This window comes from Giraffa tippelskirchi, chromosome 6 (assembly GCF_054371585.1).
Source record: "Giraffa tippelskirchi isolate mGirTip1 chromosome 6, T2T-mGirTip1v1.2.pri, whole genome shotgun sequence".
In the NCBI taxonomy this organism is placed as follows: Eukaryota; Metazoa; Chordata; class Mammalia; order Artiodactyla; family Giraffidae; genus Giraffa; species Giraffa tippelskirchi.
Window position 1 is genome coordinate 58279903 of NC_137280.1, and position 10782 is coordinate 58290684.

At 43.1% G+C, this 10782-nt stretch overlaps 1 protein-coding gene across 7 annotated transcripts in view; it reads left to right on the top strand.

Moving 5' to 3' along the window:
* The window catches only part of SPIDR (scaffold protein involved in DNA repair), a 274921-nt gene that overhangs the window by 166021 nt on the left and 98118 nt on the right, over nt 1–10782 (top strand). For all 7 annotated transcript variants that reach the window (XM_081498011.1, XM_081498004.1, XM_081498005.1 and 4 more), the window contains one exon: nt 10473–10668. In XM_081498011.1, coding sequence (XP_081354137.1) covers nt 10473–10668 — 196 coding nt within the window. The remainder of the gene's footprint in view (nt 1–10472; nt 10669–10782) is intronic.

Sequence of the window (10782 nt, forward strand, 5' to 3'; positions counted from 1 at the left end):
CCTGGACTTGATCCCTGGGTCAGAAAGATCCCCTGGTGAAGGGCATGGCTACCTACTCCAGTATTCTTGCTTGGAGAATTTCATGGACAGAGGAGCCTGGCAGGCCACAGTCCATGGGATTGCAAAGAGTCTGACACAACTTAGTGACTGATATTTTCAGAGTGATAATTTACAGCCATAAATATAGATATCTCTAACTGTACATTTTAAGGAACCAAGAATTCAGTTGATAGATATTATATTTAGTTGATAGTAATAAACTCATAAAAGAAGATAGAAACACTTGTAGAATTGTTTCCTTTGAAGATTCACTTTGCAAATTATCACCATTTTAAAGACAAAAATGAAATATGAAAAAGACTTTCATTTGTATAAGTCCGTTCCCTCTCGCAGCCTCACACACACGGACTCAGTGTCTCTCTGGGAACTGGGGCTCTGCCCTGCCTGCTCCCAGGAGCCCACTCAATGGAGTCCATAAAGAGGAGAGCATTAAACAGTACCCGATGAATGGAAGGAAACAATCCCATCATTGAGGAAAACAAATCCTTATGTACTTGTCTTTGTATTAAGAAACAAGAATGGTTTGTTTGTTAAGTAGAAAGTCACTTGTATTAATTTTTCAAATAATATGTTGAATGCAGGTGAGCCTGGTTCTATTTGCTGCTGCTGCTGCTAAGTCGCTTCAGTCGTGTCCGACTCTGTGCGACCCCATAGACGGCAGCCCACCAGGCTCCCCCGTCCCTGGGATTCTCCAGGCAAGAACACTAGAGTGGGTTGCCATTTCCTTCTCCAATGCATCACAGTGAAAAGTGAAAGTGAAGTCCCTCAGCCGTGTCTGACTCTTCATGACCCCATGGACTGCAGCCTACCAGGCTCCTCCGTCCATGGGATTTTCCAGGCAAGAGTACTATTTAAACATGTCTAAATTGCAAAGTGGAGCTTCTGCACAGTGATCTTACATACTGCTTGTCTTGATCAGGGTACTGGGCAAGCTCGTACCTGAGGAGACTTGGGAGTGTGGGTGGGCGTTTGTAGCTTAAAGGTATGTTTCAAGCTGTGTTACTAACCTTCCAGGGTAAGGAGTTGAAAGGGTAATGGCGTACTAACTGCTCCATGATCATACAGTCACTTTCAGGGCAGGCAGACTCAGGAGGCCTTGGTGATAAGTTGGGACCACCCTCAGATTCTGCTCTGCAGCTGTGTTTGTGGGGCTGTGGCACCCAAGACCAGGGCTAGGCAACTCTAGGGGGACACACTCTCAGGTGGACCCACCCCATGGAAGGTAGCAGGAGAAACTAAGTCCAGGAGGTTTTGTCCCCTCCCCTGGATTAACGCGCAGGACTGCAGCCTCAGCTAGTTGTGAAATCTCAAGGGAAGTTTTTCTTTTGTGGGGCACACTCTCATTGTTTAATGGCCCAAACTTGTATTTTTTGTGTCTGGCTCTAGTTACTTTAGTATTTCTCCTGGGTGGGTGAAATACCACATAGAGATACTGGTTTTGATTTTGGCGTGTGACACACCCTGCTATGGTTTTGCTGTGCCCTGGTTGCTATGTGACATTCTGAGGTTTCTGCCATTGTTTGCCCTAATTTCTTTTTCATAAAAATAAGTTTTGCCATTCAAGAGAAGTTGTGCCACTGCTTCTTCTAAGGGTGTTTTGATCCCAGAACATTCTTATTACTTTTATAATTTAAAGCGTGTCCTCTAATGAGTCGGGCACATTTATCTAATTCAGCTGATGCTCCTTCAGTTTGAAGCTAGACTACATTTTGTTTGTGGTAATAATTAAACCCAGGCTTTGTGATTTTTGAGGACAGTCTTAATTTACTGATTCTCTGATTTTAGTTGTGTCAACTTCAGTTCTTTTGTGATCATTGTCTTCCCAAATTTTTTTAAATGTCATTTATTGTGAATCCTTTTGGTCTAAATTTCATAAATTTTTCTACTGAAATTTCACTTTGAGACATTTGTGGGTTTTAGAAAAATATTTTTCAATTTACTTGATTTGTTTTTCTCCCTTTCTTTTCTCGACACAGTATTCAAATATTGTAGTCTGTTCCTCATTTTTTGTGTTATCTCAACTTTTATTTCTCTTTGTGAGATCAAAAGATCAAACCATTAAAAAATTTATTTTACATGTGAATACTGTCATCTTTTGTTGAGATGATCTATATTATATATTATGTGACCATTATTAGAATTCCTTTTACAGAACGCTATTATGTTTCTGCCTTTGTTGGTTTTTAGTGATCTGAATCTATTTGCAGATTAAGTTATTTGTATGAATAGTTACTATGATGTTTCTTGATAAAAGTGGATTTTTTAATCAACTTTGTATCTCCATTGGAATGAGAAACCTAGACAAGACAAGCTTAGCCATTTTGACTGCTGTGGTTCTTTAGTCTGTCCTGAGCCAGGTTTTCCTTCGGAGCTCTAGTGAAGGTGAGCATAAGAAAAAACTCAGTCACTCCTCTGACTCCTGGCTTGCCTTGTGTCTTGTCGCTTCATCTTTTTGTTTCTAGGTTTCATTTTTCTTTGAAAGTGGTCTCCACATTGAGGTTTGTGGTCATAGATATCTAAGAATTGAAGTTGGCTTTGTTACCTATGTATTTGGAAAGTCATATATTTCTCATTAAGAAATCATACACCAAAGAGTTCTCACTTTTGATAGTTTTAAAAAAGCATCTTTTTTATTTGTTTGTCTGTTTAAATAACTTTAAGTTGCATTGAAATTACAGCTTTAAATGGAAAGATGCTGTATGGAAGTTTTCTAGAATGGATGAATTTTTATGATCCAAGATTGTTGAAGAATAATAACCATCATTTATATAAACCATTTTAATGTATCAAATACTTTGGTATCCATTGTTGTCTTAAAATCCTCAAGCTTAAATGTTGTTATCCACCAGTACAAGACAAAAAGGATTCTGTTTAGGCGATGCAGTCCAGATCATCTGGCTTGTAAGTGACCAAATGGGATTTGAACCCAAATCTCTAGACTTTCACAGTCTTGTTCTATTCGCTGTACCAAACTGCTGCTCTGAATAGACAATTTTTGCCTAGAAAGAAGCATGGAGTGTCATGTTGCAAGTTTCTAAAAAAAAAAGTACATTTCATTGGGATGGCCAAAAAGTTCACCCAGGTTTTTGTAAGATGTAACAGAAAAACTCAGACAAAGTGTTCAGCCAAGCCAGTACTTGCAGCCTTGTCTTCCAACTCTGTGGATGAGATGTGAGGGAGGCACTCTTCACTCCGTCACAGGAAGAAAACGCTTCATCACATTGTGATTTTTATCTTGCAACCATTGAGCTGTGGGCCAGATACATTAGGTATAATTTCTTTCTCTTTTTTTCTGCTGCGTGAAGCGAGATCTTTATTGTTAATTCAAAGGTGAGAAGGCCAAGCCCTGCCAATCAGTGAGTTAAAGCATTAGATTTGTACAGCTCACCAGATGTGATGGAGAGCAAAAGAGGAAGTGCTGCCTTCGTACAAGTCCTGGCAAAGCCAGAAGACTCCACCAAGAAGCTTCCTGCCCTTTATGCAGGAAGTCCTGATGGTGGAGCAGGTGTTTTGTAGCTAAAAAGAGTAAACTTGAGAGGGCTGCCAGTCTCTTGAGTGAAGTTAGGAAGGTGTGATGGTCGTGTGTGCTTTTCTAGAGCAGTAATCCTCAGAGTATGGCGAGGGGACCAGCAGTGTCACCATGGAGCCTGTAACCAACACAGGTTAGGCAGCCCCTCCCCAGACTCCTGAATCAGAGGCTCAGGGTGTGGGGCCCAGCAGTGGGTGTTGTAACAAGCCTGTAGTTCTGATTCATGCTTAAGTTTAAACTTTCTGTTCTGGAGTCACATTAGAAGATAAAGTCTGTAAGTAAAGGTTTCAGATAGGCCCGGAGAGAGCAGTGTGGCAACGTGGGAATACATGTAGGTTTGTGTTCAGGGGATGCTTATGACCTTGCAGATAGAGGCCAGCCACAACCTGTCCTAAGGCATCAGGTTTCTGTCTGCACTGTCCTTGTTAATGCATATATTTAGATCTTGTCATAAAGATTGCTATTTATGATTTTCAAGGAACAGAACTGAATAGAGCAGGGAGAATCCTTTACCCAGAGATCGCAGCTGTAGGAAGTCCAGCCACAACACTGTGCTGTGTAACCTGGTGGAATATGCTTTAATGAAGCAAAGTGGCTGCAAGATAGTAGTCAACTTTCTGAGTACTCTTTAAAGGTGGTACTGTTGTGGCGCAAATCTGAACTTAGAGACAAGTAGACAGACAATAGAACTGAGGTGCTGAGGAAGAGATGGGACAAGGAGCATGTTAACTCTTACTAGCTGGGTCAGTTTGGACTCATTTGAGAGTTACCCACAGGAAGTGGTTGTTGCTTAGTTTATTCAAGTAATGAGGCAGTTTATTGTTAAGTAAAAGGTTGATTCAAGTGCTTATTTATATCTATTAAAGAATACATTTTTATTGTAGAAAAAAAGACAATAATATGAAGAAGAGCCTTCAAACTTGCTGGTATATAATCCTTTTATTTAAGTATAAATTGCTTAGTTTTCTGGTGCAATTCGTCTCAACACTTCTTCCTTATAAGAATATTATATAAATAATATGTAGTCTTACTATCTTGGAATCTCATAGTTCATACAAGCCTGAGTCCGTTTCTCTAATTCAGTAATAACAGTTGTCACCCACAGTGTTGTTACCCACAGGGGGTTACTCTTTGTTGCTGTGCACTGGCTTCTCATTGCGGTAGCTGATCTTGGTGTGGAGCACGGGCTCTAGGGCTTCAGTTGTTGCAGCAGGTGGGCTGCCTGGTTGCAGTGGGTGGGCTCCCTGGTTGCGGCGGGTGGGCTGCCTGGTTGCGGCGGGTGGGCTCCATAGTTGCGGCGGGTGGGCTGCCTGGTTGCGGTGGGTGGGCTCCGTAGTTGCGGTGGGTGTGCTCCGTAATTGCGGCTCCCAGGCTCTAGAGCACAGGCTCAGCAGCTGTGGTGCACCAGCTTAGTTGCTCTGTGGCGTGTGGGATCTTCCTGGACCAGGAATCAATCTGTGTCTCCTGCATTGGCAGATGGATTCTTTACCACTGAGCCCCCAGGGAAGACCCCTACTTTTTCTGTAATTAGGATTCTTTGTGCTATCATTTGTATAACTGTTTCATTATTTTTCTCCTTTTTGTTAGAAAGTTAGCTTCTTTGCTGTATTTCACTATATAAGTATGATTAATATTTTTTTGTGTGTATTTCTCCACATCTCTGATTATTTCATTGGTATAGATTCTTAACAATGACTTTGTTGAATAAAAATGTATGAACATTTTTAAGGCCTTTAATTACTCAGTTGTATATAGAAGTACATATACTAGCATGAACCCAGAGGAAACTAAATTTTTTTAAGATTTCCTGTCTTAAACTGGAAATACTGTTAACCTCGAGAGATTTTTTAAATAGCTAATATATTAGGTACTATTTTAATTAGTAGCCAATGGGTATGCCAAGCCTGGTATATACTCGTCTCTGTCTCTGGCTTGTATATTGGAATGTATGCACCTAGTCTCACAGTAACAACATTAAGTAGGCATGAGCCCCATTTTAGTTATGAAAAAGTTAAAGCTGAGAAAATCTAAGTAATTTGATGAAGATAAAATTGGCAGCAAGTAGCACAGCTAGAATTTAAACTGAGGTCAGTCTGACATCACACCATGCTTTTCCTGCTTTCTTCTTTTTTTTCTGCATTTTCTGTTATATTTTGGCAGAATTTTTGTTAATAAAAATGTGGGATTTGTGTCTTGAAAATAAAGTTTACACCTACTGCCAGAAAAGTGGTAGTTCTTTCTTTAAAGTGGAATTTCCAGTGACCTGTGCCTGAAAAAGGATATGGTCAGAAACTTATGTTAGTGTGGAGAATTAGGCTTCTGGTTTATAGAGGAAGAAACTTATGTTAATGTAGAGAATTAGACTTCTGGTTTACAGAGGTCAGAAACATGTTGGTGTAGAGAATTAGACTTCTGGTTTATAGAGGAAGTCTGTCTCACATTTTATATTCTTCCATGAATTCATCTTTAATGTATTTTGCTGTCCACTTTAGAATGGAAATAAACTGTTCGTCAGTAGTGTGTTTATTTGGATAAAAAGGGAATTAAACAATGTCTACTCTGGGAATTTAAAATAACACATAGTTAGAAATATCTGTGTTCTACTTCAGTGTTTTTAATCAGTTTTTTTAGGTAGTGTGGGTGTTATTTGGATAGGAAAGTATAAAAGAAACATATTTGAACCCAGGTGATAAATCTTGTCAAATTAGAAGTTGAAAATAAAGGGAGTATGAACTGTAAACTTACCGTTTCTTAAATTGGTTTGATTCTTCAATTTAGAGATATTTCCTAGGACTATGGTTTTAAATTTTTTAGAATAAATCTGATTTTTGGTGAGAGGAGGAGTGCCCATTCACTCTTTGAATAATTGAAAATGTGGGCAGGATATTTTACTGTTATTAAAAATTCATGAAAACACTGCTAACCCTGTCTTGTTGCCAACTTGGGTTTCACACAGGGATTCATATGCTGGTGTTTGGGGAGGGGCCAGATGGGCCTGAGCTTGTGCCGTGGCTCAGAAGTCACGAGGTACAATAGCCTTTTCAAATCCAACAAGTTGATTGATGAAAAAGGGCTTACCAAGTGAATGGAATGTGGTTTATTTTCTGTCTGGAAAATAAAGTTCTCCGATAGCTGCATGGAACTCTGTGCGGTGATCTGTGCTGCCCAGTATGGTACTGACCACATCTCAGACTGGACCCATGGCTCCTGCACCTTGATATCTGTATTGTAGATTTTGTTTTCTTTCATTTTATTTAAAATCTGTTTGCCACAACGGCTGCCTTACAGGCACGGGTGTAGAAAGTGGCTCTGAGGTTCTGTTGTCACCAGAGACCTTTGTGCATCTGCTTTTAGGTCCCTGCGTGGCAGCTTGTCAGATGGGCCCCCCACACTGTCTCACACTGTTCTGGTAGCTCCCCTGACCTGTGCGCCGGCCCCTGCCTGGCTACTGTGCCACTTCCTGTCCCGTGCACTGTCCTTCTGGGGATGGTGCAGGACCTTTCTGGCCATATTCAATGGTGGGTCCCATTCTCCCACCAGGAAAGAGAACAGACTGGCTTTAAAGCCATTGGCTTGTGTTTCAGCCCTGTCGTGGACCCTTGCTGTGGACACGGTTGTTATTGTACCTCCTCTGACAATACAGACGGGCCTCTTCATTGTGAAGAGGACTGAATGAGAGCGTGGCCAGTGCAGTAGCACCCAGCAGAATCCAGCCAGAGAGGATCAGCAGCACAGGAGGCCTCGTGCATATGAGCACATGGAGGCAGCAGGGGAGTGGTATTTTCTGCTCATGGCGTAGACTTCTCACTGACCTTTAGGAGGAGAAAGAAGATGAGCCGCGGGCAAATAACGCTGAGTAACCCTAGTTTTTACTAAACAAGAAACAGTGACTACTTTGAAGTGACTGAAGATGTAACTCTTAGAGGAGCAGCAGTACTGGCAGCCTCCATCTACTTGTGCAGAGCTGCTCCCAGAACTCCACATCATGCTGTTACTTCATCCTCAAAGAAATTTGTGCACTGCTTATAGCTGCTGTTCATGCTCCTGTGTTATGCAAACTGAGTCATCGGTTACATTTGCCCACATTCACACAGCTAGTGAGTAGCAAAGCCAGGATTTAAACCCAGGCTTCTTAGAATCCAAACTGTGTCTTTTCTCCCGCCTCCCAAGCCATTGTGTGCTGTGCCCTGGAGCTCTGTGCCTGCACATGTCCCCTCTGACCTTCCATTCTTCCACGGCCTGATGTGAATTGTGTACCACGGCCAGATTCCTCCTCTAAAGAACGTGGACACAGTTGTGTAAGGTCTGGTTTATCTGTTTAGAAGGCATGCTCATTTCTTCATAAACACATCTGATGAATAGGAATAAAGTGGTTTTGGTTCCATTAATTTAGGAAGCATTTATTGAGTCCCTCACACATGTCAGGTACTGTCTGGCACTCAGAAACAAAGATAAAGGAGAGATAGATGGTATATTCCAGGATTTGAGGGGTTTCGTTGTAGAGGCCAACATAAACATTTTGAAAAGCACTAGTGAGTACAGAGAGAAGAGGTGCTTTTGCCACAGAAGCCAGAAAAAGGGGCAACGTCCATTCAAAAAACATTTTTATTGTATGAAATAATGGTTGTTGAACCAAGCAGACAAGGCCTCTCACAGGGATAACAATCTCTAGATGGTTTAGTTACTTGGAGAGCTCCATCCTCGTCTCCCCTCAGAAGCCTGGGTTCCGGTAGTGCCGGCCTTGCTCCACTGCACCTGGGTATTCCCTTGGTGTCTGTCCCCTTGTGGACTGTCTTCCCCTCAGCCTGCCCCACGTGATGGTGGGAGACACGTACGCCAGCCAGCTCTGTACTCGGGCTTCCAGTTGAGACAAAACTGTAAACAGAATTGATTACTGATCCCAGGTATGTCTTCAGTGGAAAGTAGATTAAGACTAGGCTTATGTTTTTCTGAAAACTACAGTTCTCAGTCTGACTCTTTTGCTAACTAGCCATTAAAAGAGAGAAGGAAAAAAGCAAGGGAATTCCTTCTGTTCGTCTTTGTTTTCTTTAGGTCACAGCATTAATCCCAGTAGTTGCCTTTGCCACCCACCAGATTTGGACACCTTCTTCCTCGGCAATAAATAAGCACATTGATCTTATTTGTGATGTGAAAGAAATACTGTTTGTTCTGAGCTGCTAATGGGATATTTCACACTTTGGCAGGGTTGACAAGCACCGGAAAATGAAAAGAGATTTCACTTGGTTTTCCTCTGTGCCCTTGGTGACATTAAAAAACAGTCTATTTTTCCCTGTTTACCTGAATTGTGTCAATAACAGACTCAGTAAAGAACAATGGAAATGGTTCTTCATGAAAGCAAACATTCTGACAAATTACTGTTTCTGTTTGAATATACAGGGTTTTCTCTCTCTCTCTCTTTCCTAAAGTGACCTTCAGTAGAAACCCTGGTGCTTGGCTCCACACCCTAGCTGTCTGTGTGTGTCCCTGTGTGTGACTACCTGCACGGCAGCCTGTCCCGCCACTGCTGCTGCCTCGTCAGGGAGGTCCTGAGAGAGGACTGGAAAGTAAACACATTCTTCATATTCCTTAACAGAAGAATCCGCGCAGGCCCAGCCTCATGATGATGTTCGCTGCTGTTGATGGTTGTCATGTGATTTATCAAGTGAGCTTTAACACCTTGTTTTTCAGTCCCTCAGTCGTGTCTGACTCTTTGCGACCCCATGGACTGCCAGGCTTCCCTGTCCTTCACCATCTCCTGGAGCTTGCTCAAACTCATGTCTGTTGAGTCAGTGATGCCATCCAACCATCTTCTCCTCCTGGCCTCAATCTTTGTGTAACAAGTGATTTTAGATGGTAGCTGTGCATGTTAGGTATTATGAGGTCCTGGCTTTTATTTAAACCAATTTTACCTGGCTTTGTCTGACACTGCTCTGAGAAGAGAAGTGGGGGGATGGGGTGGTTCTCTCTACCAGGTGGAGGGAGACATCAGGCTACGCCTCGTCCTTGCCCCTTGCCTGGCTCCCACTGACCGCAGTGGACAGTGGTGGGAGACTGGGTTGTGGGGAAAGCCCTGAGACTGCTGGGCCTCCTCTGACACTGCTGGATGGGCTGGAGGTAGGCCATGTGTGGGCTCCTCTCGCCCTTGGCTGGTGTGTGTAGCCATGGGTCACGGTTTTTCTGTGATGTTTGCCTAAAAGGAAACTGCTAAACGTTTTCTGTCTCACTGGGCTGCCCCTTCCTTGTCCTTCAGTCGGAGAGAGGGAGCTTTTGAGGGTGTTTTTGTCGTCTCCTCTCCCCTTTCAGCATCTTCTCGTTTTGTTTCTGTGCAGCATCAGGCATTCCCTGTGTCTAGGGGGAGAAACAGGGGAAAGTGTATCTCCTCCATCTTCCTGGGAGTGGAGGTCCTAAATCTCCCTTAATGTTAAGCAGCTTCCCCTGTGTGAGGAATGCGCTTTAGAGAGTCTGAGAGGCACTGGGAGAACCTTGTCCTGTTCCCGCTCAAATGTGAGCCACAGTTCCTTTGGTGTCTGACGTCTCTTCTCTAAAAGAGGCGAGCTGTCTTGTAATGTTCCCTTCAGTGTCGGGCAGCTCTGTGCCCCTCACCTCCGGTACCTGCCCCCGAGGGGCCCCGAGGCCGCCCTCCAGCAGCTCCCACTGGCAGGGATGTGGTCGCCTCCTCCACCCTGATTCCTGATGCAGGACCTGCTCGGAGCAGCAGAGCAGATGCTCTGACGCCATGGGAGGCCAGGGTGCTGTCCCTGGGGCTGGCTTGTGGTGTCCGTAGCCAGCACACCATTGCCCTTCGTACTCGAGATTTAGCAAGAAGGTGAGAGGAATCTAGCATTGCAAATAAATTTTTATTTGCGTTTCTTTCCCTTTCCAGGCAAAAGCTTATTATCCCAGGTGGAAGTTGCCCTGTTATTCTGAATACTTACTTTTGTCAGAAAGTTGTTGCCAAAGAAGATTCAGAAGCATCACGTGACAGGTACGAGTGTGACACGCCCTGTCCGAGGAGGAGCAGCACTTTGGCTCAGGTGTTCCAGTTTAAGAGCCTAACTGATAACTCACCCGAAAACAAGGTAAGCTGTCCTCAACTTAGAAATTTTCACTGTGTAATAATACTGTGTTTAAAGGCCAGGAATTTATAGAAGTGTTTTCCTTTGGTCTTCTTCCAGTATTCAACACATATAATA